Raw genomic sequence first — 27,932 nt, 5'->3', positions numbered from 1 at the left:
GAACAAAAAATCATATCATTGGCTGCACACCTCCATGATACGATCACCGAAGACAAATGGGTGCATAAGCAAATATGGCGAAGAAAGCTGATGGTGCCAGGCTATCAAGAGAGAGTGTCTGGGGTCTTAAAGGCTTGAAGGTGAACAAGTGGCCATCTAGCTCAGAAGCAACAAAGCCCACATGGAAGCACACCAGCCTGTGCGATCACAAGGTGCTAAAGGGACGAGGTATAAGGCATCATCCAAAATATATATATATAAATATATATATATACCATAGTGAATGAAGGGGGAAGTGCAGAGTGGAGACTCAAAGCCCATTTGTCGGCCACTGGAGATCCCCTCAGAGGGGTTTAGGAGAGGAGATGGGTCAGTCAGGGTGCGATGTAGTACACCGATCAAGAACACAGCTTTCCCCCAGATCCTGGATGCTTCCTATCCCCAACTATCATGATCTGAATTCTACCTTGTAAGACTGGATAGGACAGAGGTTGTACACTGGTGCATATGGGAATCCAGGGTGGACGATACCTTCAGGACCAAGGGTGTCAGGGGCAATACTGGGAGAGTAGAGGGTGAGTGGGTTGGAAAGGGGGAACCGATTACAAGGATCCGATTACATGTGACCTCCTCCCTGGGAGATGGACGGCAGAGAAGGGGGGGAAGGGAGACTCCGGATAGGGCAAGATATGACAAAATAACAATCTGTGGATTATCAAGGGCTCATGAGGGAGCGGGGAGGGAGGGGGAAAAAAAAAAAGAGGACCTGATGCAAAGGGCTTAAGTGGAGAGCAAATGCTTTGAAAATGATTAGGGCAAAGAATGTACGAATGTGCTTTATCCAATTGATGTATATATATGTGTGGATTGTGATAAGAGTTGTATGAGTCCCAATAAAATGTAAAAAAAGAAAACGTCAGATTTATATTGTGCACAAAGATACCTAATAAAATGTAATGTTCTCAGTAGGTGGGAAGTAGCGGTGCTATGCTGAGCTGCATGAAATCGGCGTCTGAGGTTATAATTAATTGTGGCTAAATAGCTAACTTCACTGCGAAATCCCTTTATCTACTATTTTCCTATTCACAATGGATTTTCCAAAGAAATTTATAAATCAATTTCACTTTTAAGGAAGTTAGTAATGTTATAAATTACAACACAACTTAAATACCACGTTGGTGCTATATACAAGGTTTTACTTATAACCCGTTTGCATAGCTCTGGTACTGGCATTCAGTTGTAGGCTTTCCCATGCTAAATATTGAAAGCTAGTGCACGGCCTGATTGACTAGAGAAGCAAACTCAAGCACTCATACATCAAAGGGCTTTACATTCACACACTGCGGATGGATCCCGAGTTTATGCATGTTTTACGCACCATCTGTAAAGACCGATGATGGGACAACTCATGATTTCTACAAGCTGTCTTCAGATGCCATCCGCTTGAAGATATTTTAACTACTTCGTCTATTCAGGTGTTTACATCAGTAGTGAATGTATCAAACTCGATTGTCTTCGTGTTCTTTCTGTTTATTTAGCATTTTAGCGCATTTTGGTTAATCACATAGTGACTGTGTGTTTGCATTGTTCTGCAGGGAGTTGTGTACTTATCCCGGTGAAACCTCAGTGAATGTCAAACATCCCCTACATCGCCCAAGTGGTCTCCCGTTACACAAAAAGACATGAAGAAATTCTTATTTATTTCTAATTCTTCAAAGTAATAAGGATTATGTTGATTATTTTCACAAGATCATAAAATTAATAATGTTCCTCATACATTTCAAAATATTGTTTCATAATGTGAGATGTTTTATATTCAAAAACTGAAAGTTATATGATGAAAAGATGAGCTGTAAACCCATTTATGGTTTAATGCAAAAACCCCTATCAGTTGAAAAAATACCGGGTTAGTTGGTAAAAAAAAATCCAGCCTTTAATATGTTAAGAAGTAACTGTATATGAGGGGGTACCCCACACCCCCTAAATGGAATTGCACTGGGCAGAGCAAGAGCTTTTTAGCCCATTCTTCCCCCCCAGGCGAGCATTAGACGACTCGCTCTGAGCTAGTGTCCGCAGTGGCATCGAACGGCAGGATTTTACTGAGAGAAAAGCTGTATAAATGAGCTCTTCAGATAACACCAGAGCTGTCTCTAATACGGCCTCTTTAGGAGTTCCTTTCCCTCCAGAGGACGGAAGCCACACAATTTCCCACAATTCAAAAGAAAACGTATTTTTTAAGTTGACTGGTTTTTGACAAAAAGGTCTAAGAATCAAGGGGTGAAACAAAGGCTGTGCCATGACTTTGAAAAAATGTTGATTTTTAAATGGATGAAAGAGGAAATTTTTAGCGGTCAACTGAAATCGTGAGCCTGCTCGAAACGGCCTTGACCTACAAAGACTGGGAGGAAGATCCTATTCTCATGAAATAGTCCTTGGTGCTCCACACTGAAGCACAGGAGGGCTCCAGGGCGAAGAGCAGACGATTAAGCTTCAGAGGTCAGGGGTGCTCCATGTCTCCCTCAGTCCCAGGAGAGTGGTGGTGACCCTGAGGGGTGGGTAGGAAAGGAGAGGCTGGAGGGAAAGGGCAGTCTAAGAACAGGGTTCTCTAAATCACACACAGTCTGCAATAATGCCCCTCCTTCCTCTGGGCAACAGCTAAAGCCCAACTCTGCAAGGCTGGCTAGCTCAGGGGCTTGAAGGGAAGCCAACGGCAGGCATGCTACTTCAAAGACAAAGTAACAGTGAATATCCACGCCCAGAAAGGTTTCAGTCTTAAAATGCGAAGGACAAAAAAGCAAAGGACTGTACTAATCAGTAACTGCATCAATTAAAGTAGTCCATTGCTATTTATTTCAAAATTCAAGTTATAAACAGCCGGAGGGGAAGTCCTAATGTGCATACCAATGAAGATTTTATAAAGATTTGCAACACAAGGTAATTAGCTTTGCTGAGGCAGACTTCACATGAGGGAAAATTACAAAAAGAAACAGTTAAGGGTCTTAAGCCACTGAACAGTGGATTTTATGCCCAGTCTGGTCCTCCAGCTCCTGGGTTTGAATGTCAATCAGGGAACCATTTGTAATAAGAGCTGAACATGGTTACTTCAGGGTCTAGGATCCCAGAGAACTGGAACTTGATGAACAAGGTTTCTTTCCCTAACTCTGTATTCCCAAAGTGGATCATGCTCCTGGGGCAGAAGCAGTCATCTCTAGATTAGCCCAGGAGTTAAGACTCCCCAGATGATCTTTCCCAATGATTTCCAGTGATAATGAGAAAGTGGAAACCAAATTGGTATTCAGATGCAGGAGACAGTAGGGAGGTCTCCCTTGCTGGTTTAAGTCCAGGTGGCTGCTTTTCTAGATCCTGTCCCTGTCACAGGGGAGACATAACTGACACACCCAGCATTCTGACTGAGAACTGCTGCAGCGTGCCAGTGAATGCAAGGAAGGAGACACCCCAAACCAACGAACCAAAACCCCCAATCTAACTTGTTGCTGTTGAGTTAACTCTGACCCTACAGAACACAGCACAACTGCCCCATAGGGTTTCCAAGGTGTAAACCTTTATAGAAGCAAACTGCCACATCGCTCTCCTGTGGGTGGAATGGTTGGTCGGCTTGAACTACCAACCTTTTAGAAACACACACAATCTAAATAAAACCAAGGAAAAGCAAACACACAGAGTACTATAGGGGCTTTGTCTTTGAGCATTTTCACCTTCACAGTACTGTTACACTTCAGACATTTGTCAAAGCTGTGAGTCCGATCTTGTAAACATTTTTCAAACTCATCGGTTTGGATGGCTGACAGCACCTCCCTGTTTTTGTTTTCCACCTCTTCTACTTCATCAAATTATCATCCTTTCATGTCCCTCTTAAATCTTGGAAACAAAAAGAAGTCACAAGGAACAAGGTCAGGTGTGTGGGGCAAGAACGGCATGCTGGGTGTCAAAAACTGGTGCAGAGATGGCTGCGTGAGCAGGTGCTTTGTCATGGTGGCAACACCGGTCCCCCATCTCCCACAAATCAGGCCTTTTTAGTTAAAAACCTTTCAGAAGGCAATCTTTTCAGAGCCTCTAAAATGAAACCTTGATTAACAGTCTGACCTGGTAGAACACACCAAATGCACTATCCCCTCAAATCAAAAAACAAGTGGGCGTCATAGTGATCTTTGATTTCACTCGATGAGCTTTTTTTCGGTGAGGCAACAATGGCGTCTTCCACTGGCCTGGTTGGTGTGGTCTGCCCTTGGGTTGTAAGAATTGCACCGTGTCTCATCAACAGTGATGACCTTGAAAAAAAGTCTGGGTCTCTTTGGAGCCGTACTTTCAAAGAACAGCATGTTTCCACTCAACACACTTTTTCCTTTTTCCTGGTCAGCCAGAACCCGAGGCACAAATTTCGTAGCAACCCTTCCCATGCCCAGATCTCTAATAAAATTCGCTGAACCGAGCTCCAAGATTGTCCAGATTTATTTCCTCTTCTTTTCAACAGTCCGTTTTTTGTTGTTCTTCACGCTCAAATGCACCTATTTTAACCTTTTCATCATTTGGGAAGTTGACAGCCATCCAGAATGAGGTTTGTCATCAATCGACATTTCATCTTTTTTGAAAGAGAGAACTACTTGTACACTTGAGTTTTTCCCCATAGTGCTGTTCTTGTAAGCTGTACTCAACATCACAAACAGTTTCTGCGGCATTTTTCCCGAGCAGGAAACAAAATCTCACAGCCACACACTGTTCTCTTAAACCGGCCACCACCAAAAATGAGGTTCGAGCGAAACTGCTTTTATGAAAAAATTCACTGTAATTAGAGAACCTTCTCAGGCAACACCACTAGGTGCACTAACTCAGAGTGAGTTAACGTGATGCTCACCTAGCAGGAAAAAAGTGTACTACAAAAGCTACCTTTTCTGTTTTTTTGGGGGGGAGGTACCCCCTTGTATTAGTGAATATTTCAAGATTGAGCTGAAGGAAAATGCATTAGGAAAACTACACTCATCACCGCTTTGAGATAATCTTTACACCTTAAACCAAAACACCCCCCCTAGTTGACACCAGGTCAACTAGCACTGCACAGCCCACAAAGGCAGTGTTCTACATTCTACTCTAGGGACTAATGACTGTGATCTTCAAACTCATGAGCTGCTCACTATTAGTCTCTTCCTGTGCGGAGGTAATGTGCAATAAAAATCAAAGACACACGAAAACAATTAGTCAATGGATTAATGGATCATCGGTCTGCACATCAGTCTCCACTACACTGTGATCACAACTAGACGGTGTCTGGCTACCTCAAGCCAACTGCTGTGGAAGAGAGCACATGAAAAAGTGCTGGTTAGGATGAATGATCCCTTCAGGACCAGTGGTGAGAGTGGCGATACCTGGAGGGTGGAGGGAGGGTGGGGTAGAAAGGGGGAACCGATTACAAGGATCTACATATAACCTCTTGCCTGGGGGATGAACAACAGAAAAGTGGGTAAAGAGAGATGTTGGACAGTGTAAGATATGACAAAATAATAATAATATATAAATTTTCAAGGGTTCATGAGGAAGGGGTAGCAGGAAAATGAGGAGTTGATATCAGAGGGTTCAAGTAGAAACAAATGTTTTAGAATGGTGATGGCAACAAATGTACAAATGTGCTTGACACAATGGATTGTGGTAAGAATTGTACGAGCCCCCAATAAAATGATTTTTTAAAAAGTTTTAAAAAAATAAATAGGGAGGGAGAAAAGGAAAATGAGTTGATTCCAGGAACCCAAGAGAAAGGCAAATTTTGAAAATGAGGGCAACGAATAAGTGTGCTTTACACGATTGATGTATGTATGGATTGTGAGAAGAGTTGTATGAGCCCCAATAAAATAATTTAAAACAAATAAAATTAAAAGTCCCGGATAAAGGGGGAGGAAATGTGGAATAAAACTCAAAACCGTTAACTGACCAGGATCCCTGTATGGAGAGATGCTAGTGGAACCTCCAAAGACTCTGGGTCCATGGCTCAGTTTTCAAACAATACACAGGCTTGTCAGGGGAAGAGTAACCATAAAAGAAAGGCACACCTTAGAACAGTCAATTATTTGAGATCAAAGGGCATTGACTCAAGGACAAAGCAAGGAGGAAGGCTGGAAAAGGAGAAAGTGGGATCAGTGGTGTTGCAGGAACTGCAGTGAATGAGATAAAATGTGTATGAACTGTTGAATGGAAAACTGATCTGCTCTAGGTATACCTTCACTCAATTAATAAAGTCTAACATACGAGTATGGATTCCTAGAAGTCTTCGTTGAACCAGTAGTGAAAGCGGAAACACGACAACAGCACCTCCAAGGGAAATGTCAAGCGCTGTGAGCGCATGTAAAGAGCACAATCCGAAAGGCCGGCAGCTTGAAACCACCAGCCACGCCTCAGGACAAAGACGGGGTTTTCTACTCCCATGAACAGCTGGAACACAGCATGTTCACATCTTTCTCACGAGCTACGGCAGACGGCCCAGCCCACAAACTGGAAACAGTCCCTACGTGTGGCCCTTCACACAGAGCAAGTGTGCAAACCCTTGGTCAAAGGCAGTTCCCCAAGTGAGAGATGCTGTCCCCTGGCAGCACCAGCGTGCTGCATGGTCCTGGATTGTGGGTCACAGTGCCAAAGTTTTTAATGACCAGAGGTAGAAGGAACCTGTGATCTCATAAATGAGCATATTTACAATGCAGCTACCGTCTTTCATATCAACGGGTATGAGGATAACTCAGCCCTACTAATGGGCTGAAATGGGCACAGAATGTGTTGGTGGTAGCAGGTCTTTGAGTGAGACGGTAGTCTTCCAGGGGAACGCAGCAGTGATTGGAGGAAGGATTGTTAACATTTGATATACACATGACACAACCTCTGATACGCAGATGACATAACCTTTCTGGCTGAAAGTGAGGACTTGAAGCCCTTGCTGATGAAGACCAAAGATTGCAGCCTTCAGTGTGGATCACTGAATGTAAACTCAATGTGAAGAAACCCAAATCCTCACAACTGGATCATTAGGTCCCATCATAACACTTGGAGAAAAGAGGGAAGCTGTCGAGGATTTCATCTCGCTTGGATCCACAATCGATGCTCATAGAAGCAGCAGTCAAGAGACCAGGAGATACATTATGTTGGGTAAATCGGCTGCACAAGACCTATTTTAAATGTTGAAAAGCAAGAATGTTACTTTGAGGACTCAGGTGCACCTGACCCAAACCACGGTGTTTTCAATCACCTCCAACGCATGTGCAACTTGGACACTGAATACAGAGTGAAGAACTGATGCGTTTGAATTATGGTTCAGGGGACAAACATTGAGAGCACCCTGGACTGCCAAGTAACAAACAAATCTGTCTTGGAACAAGTACAGCTAGAACGCTCCTTAGAAGCAAGGCTGAGGAGACGTCACCTCACATACCTTGGACATGTCAGAGGGACCAGTCCTTGTGAAGGACATCTGCTTGGTGAAGTGGGGACAGTGGAAGAGGAGGGACTGACACCGTGGCTGCACGAGTGGGCGCAACAATGATTGTGAGCAGGGCGCAGAATGGGCACCCAACAGGAAACGCACGTCACAAAATCCAAGGCAACAGGTCTTATCCTAGGGTTCTGTTCAAGTCAGAGAAGATATTCTCTAGCTCGACAACGGGTCGGAGCCGAGGACACTGAGCTCTCTACATCCCTGGTAAGAAGTGAGGCAGAGACCACACTTAGTGTATTTTCCTCACAGCGGGCAGACCTAAAGTTCTCAAACGACACAGTGCCAAGGCACTACGTTACAGCGGACTCAGGAAACAGCAGTGCCTGAAAGACATCTCACCAGTCTTTTAATGAAGTCAGGCCTTATGTAAAGCTGAGTTTTGAAAATGCTATGGTAAAAAGTACCTCACTTATAAAAAATGGAACAAAAAGAGGTGCCAGTGCTCGACAGTTTCAAGCTTTGAGAAATTGTGCCATGTCTAACAGGTATACAAGGGGCTTTAAAAGCTTGTGCAAAAATGGAATTAAAAGGTAATGAAATTATAAACTATCGTATATACTCGTGTATAAGCTGACCCAAATTATCAGCCGAGGCACCTAATTTTACCACAAAAACTGCATTAAAATGTGCTGGAGCGAAGGTGCTGCCATGGCTTCCACCGGCATCAGTGCGAGTGCTGCCGGATCTGCAAACAGGCGCCGAGATCCCCGACAACATGGGCGATTGGCTTCGGGGCATCTACCGCTTCGCCACCGACAGGAATGATTTCCGGAGGAACTAGATCCTTGGGACTAGTTGGGACTTTTTGCAGCAGGCGTTTGGCTGGCCAAGAACTTGAGCGACATTGATCTAATGGCACCCCAGCCAGGGGTGTAGCTCCCTAGACACTTGGGACCCTTGTGCTGTACTTGAACCTTCCCCACACAGCCTCCATTTCTGTGCTGCCACAAGATTCGCCCCAAGGGCAACTGAAGTTTGATTCGGATATGCACCCACCCTCCCCTGCCTGGTGTCACTTCCTGACTGCACTCCGAGCTGTGTTCTCCCGTCAAGCAGCAGCTAAAGGGTTGCTCGCTGTTATGTAAAGTTGTGTGCACAGCCTCTTCCAAGTTTCTGGAGGGGCCGTCTGGACTCGCATCCTGGGGAAGAGCCTAGTGGTATTTTACAAATACTTGAAATAATGAATGGATACACACACACACAACAAAAAATGTGCTGGAAAACTCGGCTTATATACACAAAAAGTAGTTATTAAGATTACATCAAAATACAATAAGAATAAAAATGGAACGTAACAAAGGAACATTATTATATTTACTTTTAATTTATTTTTCACTTCATTATTAGTTTTGTAATTAACTGTATGATTATAGTTTATTTTATTAAATGAACTTGTGCTTTTGGAAAATTATATTTTTATTAGCCATAGTTTGAAAATCATATTTTCTACTATTCAGGTTTTCTATATATTCGATTTTTAATATTGTGATATTTTATAATATGTAGTGCAATGTAGTTGTTACGTTTGGAGCTGCAATCCAATAGTTCAGTAGTTCAAAAACCACCAGCTGCTCCTGAGGAGAAAGATGATGTAAACAGTCCCAGTCTCAGAAGCCTACAGAGCAGTTCCACCCTGTCCTATAGGGTCATCCTCAGGCATGGCGGTGAGTATGGTTTGCTTTTTTTTTTTTTAAATATAAGATTGTTTTAGATTTTCACTTATGATAACTTAGAATAAAAATGTATCATCAAATACCATGTTATTTAAAATCACTTCTAAACCGGATGTATGTTTTAAAGGTTTATTTTGTCTTAGCACTTTTGCAATTGGTTGCATATTGAATTTCGCCTTAAACCAATTCCTTTCATTTATTAAAAAAATTAACATTTTTTCCATGAACTTTGGAAGTCTCCTGTACAGCTGTTAGTTATGTAATTATGGTTATTTAAGATGATTTTTCCCTTTCAATTATGATTTTTTTAAATGGCTGCTATATTGGGATATGTTTACTCACAGTGATACCTAGGAGAACTTAAACTCGATGGGATTGTCATGTTATTCCAGGTCTCACAAGTTTTCTGCCTTTGACAGGATGCGGTCTTTACATTTTTCTATAGGTTAACTTAATGGTAAACAGCACGTTCCTTCTCTGACAGGTTTCCATCTTAACACAGCGTAACTGTGTTTAAACAGTTTGGACCTAGCTACCTAACAAAGCCAACAGTTGAGCAGTTCCTTAGGCTAGAAGCACTGTGACGATTTGTGGAGACACTAGGGTGCTGTGAGCCCATTTAGAACCATTGACCTAGATTTATGTGGTTAACAGTGAGTTGCCCAAAAGGAAGATATTCAAACTGTCGGTCAAAGACCACCTCTAAAGACACCAGAGAGCCTGCTCTCAGGCCCTGAGCCTAGATGTTGAAAATGCAGACAGCCAATGAAGATGGTGAGGGAAGCAGACATCTGTCTAAATGAACAGTAAACCACAAATACAATTCCAGAAAAAGACAAAACTGGACAAATCTGGGCCGTAGTGCACAGGTTGGTATACCTTCCAATACCAGTTTTTCTCCAGCAGAGATACGCCAACAGGCTCTTTACTCCAACTTGCCACGCAAAAGGCTGAAGCAAACAGGTTTTCTAGAGTTCTACTGGGAAGGTGCAGAAAGACCCACAGTACTTTAGACTTTCGCTACCCAAGCCCTGAGCAGGATGCTTCTAGCCCAGGAAGACAAGCAGAGAAGGGGAGTTTCATCTCAGCAAAGTCACCTATAAGAGACCGTCTATTTAACACCTGCAATTTTACAAGACTTAACACAAGATCAACCACCAAGGTGCCAGGATACTGAGTTAGAATCTAAGACCAAAAAATGAACTGGGCCTCTGTGGTGGTCTTCGTTGAGTCCCTTCCTTCCACAGCCTCCATCCCTACTGGACGAATCCGGTGGCTGGGAAGAGAGGACACCTCTAACGGTAGCTTTTCTCCTAGCGAAGGACGGAGCTCTGCAAATAAATGATGTGGGACACATGTCCGTGGAAGATGGAGGCAGGTGGTTCTTGACTCGTTTAAGCTTACTTTTTCAAAGCGTGGAGGCTTCTTCAAAGAATATCTACAGAGATCTCAATTTAAGAGGGGCTTCAAAGAACCCATGGGAAAACAGAAGGGAAGAGCATGGAATCCTTCGAGCTCTCTGAGGTCCCCTCGTGTAACTCAGCGGCCGAGATTGCCTTCATTAAAACCTTGCACCCTCGGCTTCGTCCACTCTGAAAACTGCTGGTTGATTACCACCAGCTTCCCACTCAATTCTAAATTTCAATCATTCTTGTCTATCAACTATCAGCGCTATTAAAAATTACCTGGATTAAAAAAGAGCATCTGGATAACTGATTTATACAGCCAGTGAAGTTATGTTTCTCATTCAAATGGCTATGCATGTATTTTTCATCAGGGTACTCAGTGTCTCCTAATCCTATCTCCCAGCCTCCTCAGAACAGAGAGCAGGCACCAGGTCCCATGCAAAAATGGATGGGGAGGGACAACCACGCCCGAGGGCACAGATCGTACACATGAAGGTCTGATGCAATGAAACTGGATCCTATGCCAACACAAGGACACACAGACTGGCGTTGGTATGGCAGAAAAGGCGCCATCCTAACCCTGGGTTTGTCACTTTCAACTAGCTTAGAAAGCCTAGTGAAGCTCTGCGGGGGGGCGGGGGGCATTACCAGTACTGTTTATTTCTCATGTATCAATATGAGGATATGGAAAGTCCTTTCTAGCTCTTGAGCCCCACGATGCTAAATTAGCCCCATTTTTTTTTTTTTTAAAAAGGACATCGGAAACAGTGTTCTGAAGCTATCACTTGGCGCTTTAAAAACAGAAAATAGGCCGGGGAGGGAGGGAAAAAAAAAGAAGACCTGATACAGGGGCTTAAGTGAAGAGCAAATGCCTTGAGAATGATTGGGGCAAAGAATGTATGGATGTGCTTTATACAATTGATGTATGTATATGCATGGACTGTGATAAGAGCTGTATGAGCCCCTAATAAAATGTTTAAAAAAAAAAACAGAAAATAGGCATTTCAGCAATACACTGTGGGCTAAGACTGAAACTTATGGACACCATAAACTAGCGTTCTACTCAAGCCTTTCTTACACACGACTTATATTCCACAGCAGTAAGAAAAGCTCAACCCACCTGGGCTAATCAAGACAAGAGTCCTTAAAACCCAGCCCTTTCAGAACGGTAATGCAAAGGGAAACAAGATCAAGGCGACAACTCTTCACTCCGGGTGTGAATGGTTTGCTCTCAAAGTCACTTGCCCAGCCGCCCAGTGTGCACAGCCCAAGTGTGGTGTTAAACTCATCGAAGCGCAAATGAAAACCCGAGGCTAGAAACTTCTGGGGGCTATAAGCGGGTATGACCTAGACAAGACACAGCTGATTCATCCATCTGAGTAGGGACATGCTAAATCCAAAATGATCTCTAAAAACAGACATTCTGCAGTCAAACCGACTAAGAGCCAACTAGCCCTCCTTTACACCCACTCATCAGACCCTAGAGGAACAATCGGATCCAGTCATACTGCAGAATGGTTCAGATAAATCCTAGCTCCCTCTACTACACCCACTCAGAGGGAAGCTCCCATTCCTCACTGTGTGAACACGACCCAGGAAAACAAGACATGTGTGTTCTTTCTCTGATCATCCATGCTCACACAGCCTGTGTCTGTGCTCATGAAAGTAAGCCACTTGCTCACTTCTAAGTCGCCCCTCAGTTGGCTCTGAAGGATGGGGTGAGGGGTGACGTGCTGGTTCTGCTCTAGATTTCACCATGAGCTCTAAATAACTCAAGGCAAGCAAGAATAGAAGGAAAGAGGCAAATAAACAATGTAACAGTTAGCCAGAAGATGTGCTACAAGGGTAACTATTGGGGGGGGGGAGGGTGATACCAAGGGCTCAATAGAAATGAAATGTCTAGAAAAGAATGAAGGCAACCTGTGTACAAACACGCCTGATTCAATCCAGGTATAGATTGTGGTTAAGAGTTGTACGAGCCCCCAATAACCATAAAAGGTGAAATAAATTACCCAGGAGGAATTGACTTCTTGCCTGTAAAATACATTAAACGGGGAGCGGGAAGGGAGGGGAAAAAAGAGGACTTAATGCAAAGGGCTTAAGTGGAGAGCAAATGCTTCGAAAACGATTAGGGCAAAGCATGTACAGATGTGCTTTATATAATTGATGTATGCATGGATTGTGATAAGAGTTGTATGAGTCCCTAATAACATGTAAAAAAAAAAACATTAAACAACAACAACAAAAAAAAACAACCCTAGGCTACCCCTTTTGCTCCTCAGAATTAATTCTTTTGGGTACAGATCTCATCTCTGTTTCCTCCCAAATTCTTAGCATCACCGGCTAGGAGGCTCACCCTCACAGAAGTAACAAGCGCTGTCTCTGTGTGAGAACATTTCATTGAAATGATTTGCTAGAAACCACTTATGACACTCAAATTTGTGTGACCCCACCCTTTTTTAGACAGCGAAAAATAGAAGCAGATTAGGATGCAAGTGAGAAAAGGTATTGCGGCTAATTCCTGTGAATTCGTCAAGTGTGATTAGTCAAAGGATGCTTAGTAGGAGATCAAGCAGAACATTCAGTTATACAGTTTTAGAGGATTCTAAAATACTTTCATATTTGGAAGTATAAAAAAAGAGAGAGAAAGAACCCAACATGTAATGCCAAAATCAGTTTAACATCTACAACATCCAGACAATGCTGCTGCTGGAATTCAGCATTCCTATAAAGCTCTAAGAGGGCTGAAAGGGAGACCCTGCAGATCTCTTCTTTCTACATTTTGCACATTATGTACCTCCAAAGCCAAGGCTGTCTTGTCGTAGGCATTAGGGACTCGCTTCTGGATAACCCTGGCATAAATGGGCCCATTCTGGAGGTTAGGGAGCGGAGTGTTGACGCTGGGCTGGGCATAGGGCCCGGGCTCCGGCCCACCCAGTGGCTGTGGGTGGGAACCCTCCTGGTTACCTCCAATCAGAGCCGATACCGAGGCGGAGGCAGGTCTATACTTCTCCACGTAAGGGACGGGAATCATCCCCCTCTTGCCTTCCCTGTCCTCGGCATTCCACCACTGCTCTTCAGGCTTATCCCGGATTCTCAGGATGTCTCCTTTCTTAAAGGGAAGATCTTCTTCGTCATTCCCATTAAAGTCAAAGAGGGCTCGCACATACTCGGCCTCCTCTGGCCTGAGAATCACTCCACTCTCCTGCCTGGATCTGGAAACTGGTTCTATCAACGTTGTAGTGTCCAAATAGTGTATTTTGTAGAATTCCAGTAGAGCAGGCAATGAATCAAACTCTTGATCTCCTATCCGGAGTCTGGAAGGGCTCACCCCTGGAGAAAAACAGAGCAGAGCATTATTAAAGATGTCCTCTAGTGGAGATGACAGACAGATTTACACATTTCCTATGCAAATTCTAGCCAATATTTAGTAACTGTCTAGGGAAAAATAAGCCCTATCTTCCCATCAGGGAGACCTGGTGGCGCCGAGATTGTAAATGGGGCTGCCGACTGCGAAGCCAGCAGTTTGAAATCCAAAGCTACTCCAAGGGAGGAAGATGAGGCTTTCCACTCATTTGAAGAGTTACCATCTCGGAAACTCTACCCTGCCCGTAAGGTCGACATGAGTCAGAACTGACTTGAGGGGTTGAGTTTTCTCCATCAGTCACGTTTTTTGGCAGGGAAGGAAGATGCCCATCACCCTCGCCGAGAGGAGCCACAGAAGGCCGCGTGGTATCCCAGGCCCGTCAGGACATGCCCTTCCAGTGCGTGCCGCTCTCTCATTAGAGGGTCCTAAGGCCCAAGGGCTATGCTGAGGTCTCCTTTCAACCTCACACTGTGCAGCAAGCTCTCCCTGCGGCTGCTCCGGGAAGAGGCAGCTACCCTAGACAAGCAGTCATTGCACACAAAAAGAGAGAGATGAAAAGAAAAACATTTTAAGCCTCTCTTTTATCTAAGATTGTTGGTTCCAATTATAATCTGTGAATTAAGCTAAAAAAGCTTAATTCAGGAAGAGCCAGGGAGACTAAAAAAAGAAACTAAGACATTAACTACTCTTAAACATCAATTGCTGAAGACTTCCTTATAATAAAACATGGAAACCAGACAGCTCTCTCTCGAAGGGAACAGGTCACAAAAAAGGGTAAACAAAAATGCTTGGAATAAAGAAATGCTAAAATACTGCATCTGAGTGTTCAAGAGAAAGGCTGTATTAGGAATAACTAAAATTAGTATGATAGATATGTTAAACACAGCATATTTCAACATGTACATGCTAGAGATGAAGGGTAATAAACCTATCAATTCTCCCATCCAAGTACTAACCAGGCTGGACCCTGCTTAGCTTCTGAGATCAGACGAGATCGGGCACTTTCAGGATGATATGACCGGAGACTAAACCTATTAATTCTATCTAATGAGAAATACAAATCTTCAGTTTACACTCCACTACACGTTCGAAATGTCAAGCCACCTTCAGTGGTCTCAAAAATAAATGTCGGCTTTCCTAATAAGACATCTGCATGTTTTATTACCATGAACCCTACACATAGGACCACTCTTCGCATTTGGGGATTATACCCTTAATACAGACACATAAATGTCTTTTTAAACTGGGTTATTATATGATATTTTACATCCTTTTCTCCTATTATAAAAACAAAACCTTTTATAAAACTTTCCCCGTATCTTTATATTTTCAAGATCGCCTCTACTCTCTAGTCCCAAGTTTGCACTATTGCAAACAATGCTGAGTTTTCATGTATAAACAAACATCTTTATTTACTTTCTCAGGATAAACTCTGAAAAACAATTGCTGGGTTAGAGGGAAACGGGAGCTAATGAGGACAAGAATGAAGAAAATGTTCTAACACGGGCTGTGATGACTGTGCATCTCTTCTTGATGTGACTGAACTCATGAATTATATGCCAATTAAAACTGCTGGGGAGGGACAATTGCTGGACCAAAGGATAAGACAGCGAGGATTATTTATGTAGCTGCACTGCCCTCCCAAAAGTCGTTCCATCTGCAAGCTCCCACCGTGGGGTTTAGTTCCCATTTCCCAGGTCATTTGGCCAAAAGGGCATTTCTTAAACTGCTGCCCAAGTAAAAGGAGAAAACGTCACCTCTTCTACAGGAGGTTTGATTGCTTAATGCTTTTCCATTTGATCAACCACGTGTACTTTTAGAAGAGCTACTTGTTCAGTCCTTCGTGAGGAAACACGCGCTCTGCTCTCCCTGTTCTGTTAACGCAACGGCACTGCCTCCCCTGACAGAGCGCCACAGTGAGGAATGGAGCAAAGGAGGTCTACGGAAACTTTAAGCTGCCATACCCCAAAAATACGACTACTTTTGTACAATGTTAAAAGAAAAAAAATATTTTCCCAGAATGACCAGAAACAGGATGTTTAAAATTCAGATCATTACTGGACAGAGAGTAAAAAAAAAAAAAGATCAATTTCAATTTTGTTTTGGGGGGTTGTTTTTTGAAAGTTCAATTTTGGAAGTTCTCAAGCAAGAGTAATGATGAATGCCTCTCTTTCCACTTACATTGATAATGACAGGCAAAGACACCATTTGAACGGCAGCTGCACTTGACATGAGTAAGCACATCTTTCTTGTATCGCAAAAGAGGCCATCTCTGGAATTCACCGCTACAAGCTAAAACAAGTAATGGTCCAAACTCAGGAAGGCTGTCTGTCTCTCACCCCAGGACACTGGGCTAATTGTGCACTGGAAAGTGACCTGCTGTCCCATGGGGGGGGGGGTGTGCAGCGAGGGGTCTGCAGTGGACCCTGGAGCGCTGCTGTTTCTATTCAAATCTGGGCGGCACTGACAAGCCCTGCTACCTTGCCCCGCACCACTGAACTGAGGATGCGCCTTTAAGCAGAGCAACTCTGCTGAGGGCAGGGTCAAGGCGCACTCCATGGAAACCTGGAGATCTCCAGACAAACTTGAAAGCACAGGGGTCCAGCGACCTGCTGCACGCGGGCTTAGCACCCAGCCCTCCCGCCCTCTGGGGGCAGGTGCTATCGCTAGTCTATGCACCATGGTGTGGGAGCAGCCAGCAGACAGGGTATCAGCAGGCAAACAGCCCCAGCGCTGGCTTGGGCACGCTGACAACAGTCAAGGGGCACACAGGCATGCACAGCATGGTTGGTGGGTGAGCAAGAGGCCCAGGCTGGGGTCTCTTCTGGCTTTCATTTTCAGCTGGAGATGTGTTCTTACAAAGAGGAGCAGCAACAGCAGTGTACCACCACCACCCACATCACAGAGCAAGAGCACGCTCTGACCACCCACCTCACCATTTCCAAGGAGCTCTGCCCCTTGAAGGAAGTCCCAGCCACTCCGGGCCACTTGTTACCGTCTGTCACTGCTGTACTTGCTAGCCCAAGTGAAATGGGGTTTGTTTGTTTGGGTTTTTTTTTAAGGGGGGGGGGGAGGCTGTGACAGAGAAAGGTTTGAAAGAACAAATAAGACTCCTGAGCATTAAGTTCCTTAGAAAAGGGAATAATTCTGAAGAGAAAAATTGGCAGCGAATCTGGCACAAAGGTAGGACATTTGTAGGAATTTCTTGCTCAAATGCCAGTGTTAATGGGGCCGATATAAATTTTTTCGTTCTTTTTTGACTCACCAATCCCAAAGGAAACTGGAGATGCTTTATCCCCCCCCATTCTAATGGTACTCTGGCGATCCCCGAGAAATGCCTGCAGCCGTGCTCAGCTGATGGAGAGAAGGAACAGAGTGTACACACAGGAGCCCCAGCTAAGCGCAGCCTCACTACAGCTGTGTGTGCCCACTCCTCCCTCGTCCCTCTGCTGCAGCCACACGCAGCCACGGCAGGAGACCCGAGGGTGGGAAAGGAAGGAGAACAGAGCCCCCAACAGGGTCCTCATGCAGCTAGCTTTCCGGGCCGTGGGAAACCTGACTCGCCATGCACGGAACCTGGGCTGAATCCAGCATGTGCTGCACTCAAAATCAAAACCATTACAAGCAGTCGGGCATTCTAGGCACTCCTTGAAGGCTGTAAACCCTCCGAGCAAGTGCCACGGGGTCTGACCACATTGGTTCACGCCTGCCTGGGTACTGCCAGACAGTGGCCCCACCATCACCCTCCCCTAGATTTCAAGCAGTTCCCCTTCATCTCCCCTCTCAGTTACCCCCACTCCTCCTCCTCCCACCCTGCCTTTGGCATTTTATAGAGGTTGCCCTGATATAAATCCCACCCTGGTGCAATACATAGGCTACTGGGCTCCATCTGAGAAAGTATCCGAAAGAGTTATCAAGATACAGGGTCTCCTAAGTAAACAGAACTTTCTAAAATGCTGTCAGCACCGTACTTTGGAGATGGAGACAGGCGGGGTCTGGTGAATTCTGGTTCTGTTTAGAAGTCCTGTGAGCTCCTCTACAGCGGTATGAACTATGCCTCCACCATTATTCTGCAAAACCGGGCCAATTGCCTATCCAGGAAAATCCCTCAAGCTGATTGGCCAATTTACAGTGCTCTCTGAAAAGCAAGTTCACCTTAACAGGTTAACAGTCAAACTTCTCAATTCTTTTAAAAACGCTTATTCCAGAATCCAAAGCCCACCATATTCTCCCAGAGAAGATTCCAAGGAAGCCCAAGTTGCTTATCTAAAGTTCTGCTGTCAGCAGGTGTGAGAAGTTGTTGTCCTATGCCTGCCTCTCTCGCAAGGTTTGCGTTCACATGAGCACAGGCTTGGAGAAGTCCTACAATCAAGAAACCCCCTTAGACCAGGAGACACTTCTTCTGGAGGGCGTGGGGCTTTGACAAGGGAAAGAAAGCAGGCAGAGCAGGGAAGACAAGCAGCCCACATCTGTGAGGGGCAGAGAGGAAGGAAGGAAGCAAATTGGAAGGTGCAAAGAGGCAGCAGGAGGGAAGCAGCAGTCCCACTATCTCCAGACAAGTGGCCTGGGCCAGCGTAACCTTGAAGAGATACTTCAAACCGCGGCCAGCCCTGCCTCTACTCCCAAAACGAGGGCAGCATAAGCTGGGAGGCAGGCCTTGGGCTGAGCAGTTAAAAGTGCCACCCAATTATCTAACCTGGACCCACCTAGGTCCTTTCACATTTCTTAATGCACCCACCTTCCACCCAGGCCTTACCCTTTGAGCTGTGTGTCTCACCAACCCACACAATGCACAGTGCACGCCTTGGTGCTTGCTCAAAGCCAAGAGCAGGTTCCACTGAGCTTCCCTTCTCGCCTACCCCAGAGGTCTTTGTTCTTAAGGATACACCTAATATGTACTACACATCAGCCACGTCACGTCATTTGGCACACTTAACTCCCATTCCACAGGGAAGTACGTAGCCTATTGAGAGGTGGAGACTTGAGGTCAAAGTCAGTCCACTAGAAAAGGTTGAGACTCCTTGGCCTAGTTGATCTCTAGTGTCTACAAATTACAGCTAAGTCCTAACAAATTTTATCTATGTATTACCTGCACAACATACACTGGGTGATCTTAAACAGAAAGTTCTTTTCCAATATTACATTTGCCAAATAGGGTTTTCAAAAGCCTTTACCTAGTGCATCCTGTACCGGGCACATGTGCACTGGCTAAACCTAGTTCCTGGCTTCACATCCCTTCTTTTGAGTCTCTGAACAGAACCAGGAACTCTAATGCGGACAAGGCAGCCGGGTTTGAGCAAGGAACACAATGCGACACCGGCAGCTCTTAGGTCGGAATACACAGGTTCGGATTCTGGCTCAGCTACCTACTAGCTCTGTGATCTTTGACAAGTTACTAGCTAGCTGATGTTCAGTTTCCTCGTCTGTAAAATGAACTGTTTTAATACACGGGGATAACGGCACTTACCTCAGTGGACTGTTACAGAAGATAAATGAGATGATGCACAGAATGTACTCAGCAAAGTACCTGGCACCGAGTAAGCAGTCAATCAATGCTAGCCATTAGTTTTGCATACACCTCTCTAAAAAATCCAAGAAATTCCTCTGCATGGTTTCAAAAGACGGAGAAGCTTGATGGAGAGAATTGCGATGAAGTAATCTTTATAAAGCCAGCAACTGAATCAATTACCCTGCATAGAAAATGGAGCGCACTGCGGAAAGACGCCGCCTCACCACAAGGCCCATGGCTTTCCCCGCCACAGCCACAAAATCTGGCAATGCTCACCTCTCCGGGGCCAAGGAGCTCAATTCTTATCTGTTTTGAAAAGGTGGAGTTCCTTAGCAAGGTAAGCATCAAGAACTAAAACCACGCCAAGGTATGGAAGAGAAAATTTCAAACAAACAGGTCTGTCTGCTACCGGCTGAAATTCGGGTGACACGAAACTTTAGAAACCAGAAAACCCCTTGATTAGGGCAAATGGTGGAATGACAGCAACTTCCCGTCTCATGTGATGCTGTTAAACTGACCAGACTGAGAAAAACCTAGGGTAATTGATGGATTTAGAAACACCATACTTTTTTTTTTTTTAAAGGACACACCTTGCTATGCATTAGTAACAAATAGACTGCCAATCCTGCCTCTGATTTCTGGCCATGGTCAGTTTAAATTAGAGCGATCTCCCAAAGGGCAAGCCTGCAAACTCCCCGTTATCAATTCGATGCTGACTCATAGCGACTCTCTAGGACAGAGTCGACTCCTTAAGGGGTAGAAAGCCTCCTCTTTCTCCTGAAGAGCAGCTGATTTCCAACTGCTGACCTCACAGTTAGCCGCCCTCCGAGTGACCACTACATTGCACTCCTGCAATTCATGAGCCAGGGCTGCATGCGGTCTCGGCTGGTCAGGAGGGAATGACTTCCACTTGGGGACAGGGAGGAGCCACTGAGCCTCTTGGTCCTGTTACAGACACCGTTAACTTCATTACTGTGACCCCACAGCTCTCAAGTCCGCAGTGCAGTCTTCTCCGGAACATTCTCCGTAACATCAGGAAGCAGAGGGCTGCCTCTCAGTGTCGCTGGTAAGGGAAATCCGTGCAGTTCCTTTAAGGTCTGAGAATTCAACCTCCTCCTCGTACCCAATGGTCCCCAATTTCCCCCTCAGAGTCACCCCAACTTACTGAGCAAGGAAAGGCCCTCAAGTGCAGTCAAGATTAACAAGGAAAAAGGAAACCCACGCACTTTTAGGGACAGGGTTGTTCCCACGGGTTTCCTTCTGCTTTGTCTTGGGAATAATCTTTTCCCTTCTAAGCACCTTGAGAGCCAGAAGGCCCGACCTTCAGAGAACAGTCTTCGGGCCACACCAAGCTTTCTCGGACCTAGTCGGCCAAGCATCAACTTGTCCCGGGCTGGTCTTGGAGGGCGCTTGCTTCTATCACCGAGCTCTTAGCTCATCACCTCCATCCTCCACGGGGGGTAGAGCACGGTAAAAGAATTTTGGGAAAATGCCCAAGAAAGGAAAAAAGGCTGACCGGTTTCCTGCGGGTGTCTCCATCCCTCCCGGCCAGTGAGACTTCCTACCAAAGGCCACCAGGGGAGGATGGCCGGAGCCGGCTCTCCACCGCCACAGGAAGTGCTTCCAGCCTAATGCCACTTGTAGGATTACCGAGTTCACTCCGGGTGCTGCTGCCAAGGGATGCGCCCGCAGTGCCAACATGCCCCTCGGCTCTTTGTCCCCACGTTGACGGGCCCGGCCCTGGCAGCCGACCTCGGCGCTGGCCCCACCCTGGGGCCGTAGCAGTTCCCCTTCCCCGCGGCCGCCCTCCCAAGTCACACCCAGACGCCTCGGGCGGCCGCTCCTCCTCCCCCACACGCCCGCTCATCCGGCGGCAGGCTGCCCCTTGCCCCGGCCACTCCGGCGCTCGGCCCGCCGCCCCCGGGGGCTGCGCTCGCGAGGCGCCGCCGGCCAGGCTGCAGGGTTCCGCGGCCCCCACCCCGCCCGGGGCCTCCCGTCCCGTGTGTCCCTCACCGGGCGGGGGCTGGGCGGGCGACGGCGGCACCGGCGGCCGCGGGCCGCTGCTGTTGATGATGTAGTGGGAGACGCGCGAGTTCTCGGAGACGCTCAGCACATAGTCCCCGGGGCTGGTGCTCGAGTCCCGCACCAGGAACACCCCGTGCCGCTGGCCCTGCAACAGCATCACCGCCTCTTGCCGGCTCAGCCGCCCCCAGTACCAGCTACTCCGCTCCTCCGAGTCGAAGTTGCCCGCCATGGCCGCCTCCGCGCTGGGCCGCCGCCGCGCGCGCCCCTCCTGCCTCGGCGCCCGCCGCTCCCCGGGCCGGCTCCGGTCTCAGCCTCACAGCAGCGCCCGAAATGGCGGCGGCGGCCGCGGGCCTTCCCCACCGGAAATGACGCGCTCCAAGCCCGGGGAGGCTGCCGGGAAGGGGCCCGCGGCCCGCCATTGGGAGAAGGGCAAGGAAGGCCCTTTGTGCGCATGCGACCTCTTGGGCGTCGGCGTCTGGCTGCGGCCCAGACTGCGGGCGGCGAGGGGGCGGGGCCTTGGGTAGATGGGGCGGGGCCTCGGCCAGCGGTGCGCCCAGGTTTGCTATTGGTTGGCCACTAGGTTCTTCTCTGCGTCAGGTTCACGTTCCTGGGAGCCCCGGGGCTTGCAGGCAGCGACGCCCACACAGAGTTGAGGACAAGCCTCCCCGAGACGAGAGGCTCTTTTCTGCTGACTCCTCTTGCCAAAGTTTTTGTTTTCATTGATTCATTCGGCAAACAGTTGTTGGCACCGCCCACGCCTTGTGGGTGCAAAGGTGATGGGCGCTGAGTCGTGCTACACCCACCGAGTTCACGGGCCAGGGGAGGAGCCCGGAAACAATTTCGGGGGGTGAAGGACGTTGGTGGGGAGCGCGGGGCGGGTTTCCCTAATCCACTCGGTAGAGCAGGGCACGCTGCTGGCCGAATGGCAAACGGGCAAGAACCTGGAAGGCAAAGGAATCTCTGCCAAGCCGACCTTGGCGTCCCGGCTGCTGAAGTTTTCAAGTGATCCACCCACAATTGAGTCCTTGGATGGCTCCAGGGCCCACTGCTCTCGGCATAGTCTCACCTCTGTTCCCCACACTTGCTGGTCTTCATTTTGGCTGCTCCAAATTACACTCCACACAGCTGCCAAGAGGGACCTCTGAAAAATGTCAGCCTGAGCCCATTGCTTCTCTGAGTAAACCAGTCTTCCGGAGATGAAACTTCCAATTTAGCTCCAGGGCTTCCAACCAATTCAGTCCACTTGCACCCCCCTGTTGAGACCTTGGGTTTGCACCCCAGATGTGTTACAGCAGATTCTACAGATTAACAAAATTGTTACCGATAAAAAGATCTATGAGACTCCCTTGGGTGTGCTGTTAAACTGTAACTTTTGATTCTGTCTAACGGGTGGAAATGGCAGTTCTTAGGACCAGGTGTCACCAGAATGAACCAGTTGGAAGCCTCAGTTAGCTTCACAAAGATGGGCAACAGTCTCATCTGAATGACTCCTGCATCTCTGTGTCCCTGGAATGCCCTTCTGTCCCTTAGGCAACCTCAAACTCAAAAGTGTCCCCTTCTCTACCAACCTGTCACTCTACCTTGATCTAACAAAAAAACAAAGTCACTGCCACTGAGTCCCTTCCGACTCACAACGACCCTCCAGGATAAAGGAGAACTGCCCCGGGGGTTCCCAAGACTCTAACTCTTTCTTTTCCCCCTGGAGCAAATGGTAGTTTTGAACCGCTGACCTTGTGGTTCTAAGCCCAACACTAACCCACCAGAGCTCCTCTGTCTTGACAGCCATGGGCTGAGGCATCCATGTGTAACTCTGCTTTCCAGATTCACTCCCGGGCCCCTTCTGGGTGATAGGGAGGGTGACACCTTCCCTGCTGTATGTGACTCACTGTGACCCTGACTTAGTCACACTGTGTCACCACCATGTGCCAACAGAAGCAGCCACCCCAGCTGAATTCTGGCCTTTAGGGAAGGAGAAGGCCTGCCTCTGGGCAGGACCTGACTCAGAGACTGCTTATGGGAGTGTGCAGGCATGCCTCCCCACCTCTAGGACACATAGGAGTGACTGAAGAAATAGTTTAAATGAGGGAAAGGAAGTCATAACTGAGCTGGAAAACAGGCAGGAGGTTGAGTTGGCTAGAAGAGACCCAGCCCCAGTGGATCCTTCCTGGGAAGTCAGAGGGCAGGAATATGGACACAGGAGTGGCCCCAGTGAAAACTGTCATCTGTGAAAGAGGTGACCAGACCAAACCGTTTCCTGCCTCCTCTTTCTTCTGAGTCTCTCCCCACCCCTCCATGCCGAAGGACTCTCTACGATATCATACTTTTTTGCTCCCTCTTAAGCTTTGAGGCTTGTCCTATGAAGAGAACACATTTCTTGCTTAGAAAGGAAACTGCCCAATTCAAGAAGAAAAGACACCGGAGGCCTCCGCCCCTCCCCCCTCCCTGGGCCTCCTCATTTTAGCGGAGGACCAGTGGGGAGGGGAAGCAGCCCCTGGGCCTGCCTGCTCTGTGCCCCCTAACGTGGCCATAGTTGGGCAGGTTTTCTGTACTGCACAACTCCAAGGTCCTATATAAGTGAATTCGTGGGTGACTTATATTCACTTTACTTAAAAAAGAAAAACTGAGAGTGGGATACTGGGAGGGTGGATTGAAGATGGGGGAAAAAGGGAGATTACAAGGATCTACATATAACCTCCTCCCTGGGGGATGGACAACAGAAAAGTGGTTGAAGGGAGACGTCCGACAGTGTGAGATACGACAAAATAATAATAATTTATAAACTATCAAAGGTTCATGAGGGAGGGGGAAGAGGGAGGGGAAAAATGAGGAGCTGATACCGAGGGCTCAAATGGAAAGTAAATGTTTTGAGAATGATGATGGCAACAAATGTACAAGTGTGCTTGACAGGATGAATGTATGTATGGATTGTGTTGTACCAGCCCCCAATAAGATGAGTTTTTTAAAAGCAGAAACAAATTTGTATTGAAATGACAACAATTGCTATTTTAAGCAATAACTGAGGATACAACCTGTCAAAGTGCATATGTGCGTAAGAGAGACAGACAGAAACAGAAAGGGTGTGAGTAGGTGAGTAGGGATCTTCTGCCCTGTTCTCATCCACATAGGGGAGAAGGGAAATGGATTTTCAAGTCTGTTAAAGGTTCTCTAGACTAGGGTAAAAGGGGGAGCGATGCCCCACTCACCCCCTATGGGGTGTCTTCAGTTCTGCAGAGACAAGAACCAGTCTGAAAGATTCTAAGGAAGGGCCTGGAGGCAGGCGGACAGGAGGGGGAAAGGGCTGGGGAGAAATGGGCCGAGACCCCGCGAGGGTCCTGGGGAAGTGAGGGGCCCGGGGACACAGGCAGGAAGTGGGATCTTCCGGAGAGGTCAGCAAGGTGTTCCCAGCGATGACATGGCTGCAGGACTTTTGAGGATGAGGGTGGCAAGTGCTCTGTTTTGAGCGGTTCTGCTTTGCTGGAATATGTCCCACTCAGTGCCCACACGACCCCCACCCCCTTTAGGACAGGGGTTCTCAACCGTCCTAAAGCCGCGACCCTTTCATGTAGTGGTGACCCTCCCAACCATACCATTATTTTCGTTGCTACTTCATCACTGTCATTTTGCTCCTGTTATGAATCAGGCGACCCCCGTGAAAGGGTCATTCAACCCGCAAAGGGGTCTGGGTCCACAGGTTGAGAACCGCTCCTTTAGGACATCCTATGCCTCTGGGGTGGACGAGTCAAGGAGAAGCCTCTCTCGTCTCTGTCCTCACGGAGCAGAGATGGTCAGGAATGCTCTCTGTCCTCACGGAGCAGAAATGGTCAGGAATGCTCAAAAGAGGAGAGGTGGAAGTTGGTCTGATCGTGCCTTCCCATCCTCTTCCCACACTCCCTCCGCTCAGGACTCATGACCTTCCCCAACAAGACAAGTCCCACCACACGCTCACTCCCCTGCTCCTGCCCAGGGGTCTCTGTCCTGGCTGTTCCCTGAGCCAGAAGCAAGCTTGCTCCAGCTAGCCACATGGTCAGCTCACAGGCCACAACTTCACCTGCTTCTTCAGGTCTCTCAAGAGGCCCCTCTATGGGCTTTACTTGTTTTCTTAACAGCCCTTTCTAACCTGTTGTATAGTTTACTTCTCTGTGTCATAGGAGCCCTGCTGGTGCTGCCAGGTAAGCACTGGGCTGCTTACTGTGAGTTTGGCGGTTCTAACCCACCAGCCACTTCACGGAAGTGAAGCCTGTTTGCTTCAGTAGAGGGTCACACTCTCAGGAACCATGAGTCACCCTGAGTCACGAAGGCTGGCTCGATGGCAGTGAAGGTGGTTTGGTTTTATGTTGTGTGCTGTCTCCCTTCCCTTCTGGAGCACAAGCTCCTTGAGAGTAAGGAATTGTACTTCCTTTTGTTCCTGACAGCTCCCAGGGAGAAGCAGAGGGTTGAATGAAGACCTGAACGTGTATGGAGCACAGTGGAAGCTGTTGTCCAGAGCCCAAATTGCTGGGGTTTTTTATTGTTGTTGTGTGTTGTCGAGCCAATTTTCGATGCAAAGCAGCTCTGTATGACAAAGTCTACCTGTTCCCCTTGGGTGTTGTGGGCTGCAATCTTTCGGGGGAGGAGCTTTGCGTGCTATGGGCGGGGGGAGTTAAGCTCCTTAGTTGCTCTTAAGAAGGACGAGGTTTGAACTCACGGACTCCACAGGAGACCCTGTGGCAGGTTGCTTCTGTAAACACAGTGACTTGAGAGACTCTGCGTGGGTGAAGTAGATGCTGATGGTTTCCCTGATCTATGAGTATGTTTATTTTTACCTTTTTAATTGTTTTATTAGGGGCTCCTACAACTCTTATCACCATCCATCCAGACATCAATTGTGTAGAGCACATTTGTACATTCATTGCCCTCATCATTCTCAAAACATTAGCTCTCCACTTAAGCCCCTGGCATCAGCTCCTCCTTGTTTCCCCCCTCCCTCCCGAATATGTTTATTTTAATAAAGATACTCACTTGACAACAACTGGTTCATCTTTACAGAAGCAAATTGCCAGATCCTGCTCCAGTGGAACTGCTGTTTCAACCACCAACCTGGAGGTCAGCAGCCAGGCTCTTAACCATTCTACCACCACCAGAGCCAAAATTAGTCCCCACAATATGCAGGGCCCTTCAGGTCAGCCCACCAGCTCAGTGGATCAAAACCACCGGCCACACGAAAGACAAGGCTGTCTGCTCACAGGAGGATTTGCGGCCTCACAAGCACTAATGTAGCCCGTGGCTGTGCATTGGAATTGACAGGACGGCAGTGGGTTTGGGGTTGGGTTGGGTTCTGAAGGACGCTGGACTCCCCTCAGGATGTCAGCAGGGGGCACACACCATTTACAGTCGCTTCTCAAAAGGAGAGCAGTGTCTTTCCTGAGCTGACATCTGTTTGTGCCCCGGAGAGCGCTTTCACTCATAGCCCGGCTCACCGGGGAAAGCACCGCGTGATTGCGCTTATGAAGCTGCTCCGTTGGCTCATCCGTGCTTATCTGATCCATCAGCTCCTGCTCTGACTCAGGCGGAGCTCATCACTGATGGGGCTGCGGAAGGTAGTTTGAAAGGTGTCAGGATCTACGTGTTCACCTCCTGGAGGCTCACACTGTGTGCTACGTCATTCCTTGAGGTCTTCTGCCCACTGAGAAATCGAAATCCTTTAGGTCAACCGCTTGGTCCCAAACCAAGCCTCCCCCACGCCCTTGTATGCAAGGCCTGCAGGCACCATATCTTCTATGCACAAGACCCCTGCTTCTTGAGAAAACTGGCTGGCTGCTGAGAGGTACCTGATGACACCACACCAGCAGCACCACGTCAGAAAGGCCTGGTGATCTGCTTCCATTCCAATCTCAGCCTGAAAGATAGTTGCGGGACAGGACGCTCACGTCCGCCTTCCATCCCCAGTCATGAATCTTCTTCCCTGCAGAGGCCCCCAGGCAAGTCCTCCCACTGTGCATGCTCCACTCCTGACCCAGAGAGTGGTTGATGGATCGAAAACAACAAAAACAAATGTCTTTGGAGCAGCGGTGCGTCATACAGTCACTCAGGAGGCCACCACAGGCGCCACAGCTGCAGCTTGCAAGACTTGAAAGCACCTTCTGGGCCAGCTTTCTGAGTCTGGACTCCCGGGTGACGCCCCCACCCACTTCGTGTGGTTGGGGGTGGCTCACTCACTAATGCCTGACGGCAGGCCCAGGACCGGGGCCTGGCCAATCCGAACTTGCTCTCCTAAGGCCAGTGATCGGGCCACGGAAGGCCACTGACCCAAGCTGATCCACTGAGCAGTGGACTCTGAGACTTTTACCTAATGGGACAGAAGCTTTCTGCCAGCCCTTGAATGAAAGCCTGGAGCTGCTGGCAGCCAGGCTGGGCCCTCAGAGGAGAGACGAGGAGCCAGGGCATGAAGCAGTTCTCCTTAGAAAGGAGCTATTAAATGGCTAAT

The 27,932-nt window shown here is 47.5% G+C and overlaps 1 protein-coding gene and 1 pseudogene across 2 annotated transcripts in view; one reads left to right on the top strand and one right to left on the bottom strand.

Moving 5' to 3' along the window:
- CRK (CRK proto-oncogene, adaptor protein) overlaps window positions 1-21,844 on the bottom strand; it is a 32,230-nt gene extending 10,386 nt beyond the window's left edge. Inside the window, exons 1-2 of one of the 2 annotated variants that reach the window (XM_075561235.1) lie at window positions 21,458-21,844; window positions 13,536-13,901 (exon numbers count right to left, since the gene is read on the bottom strand). In XM_075561235.1, the coding sequence (XP_075417350.1) occupies window positions 13,536-13,901; window positions 21,458-21,698 (607 nt within the window). In that variant the 5' untranslated portion in view covers window positions 21,699-21,844. Of the gene's footprint in view, window positions 1-13,365; window positions 13,902-21,457 lie in introns of both variants that reach the window. The other variant, XM_075561234.1, reaches the window with a different exon arrangement.
- On the top strand, window positions 8,138-8,504 carry LOC142459563 (mitochondrial import receptor subunit TOM6 homolog pseudogene; annotated as a pseudogene).
- Window positions 21,845-27,932: the final 6,088 nt, after the last annotated feature.

This window comes from Tenrec ecaudatus, chromosome 10 (assembly GCF_050624435.1).
Source record: "Tenrec ecaudatus isolate mTenEca1 chromosome 10, mTenEca1.hap1, whole genome shotgun sequence".
NCBI lineage: Eukaryota > Metazoa > Chordata > Mammalia > Afrosoricida > Tenrecidae > Tenrec > Tenrec ecaudatus.
The sequence above is the reverse complement of the archived record's forward strand: the minus strand, read 5'-3'. Positions and strand labels throughout refer to the sequence as shown.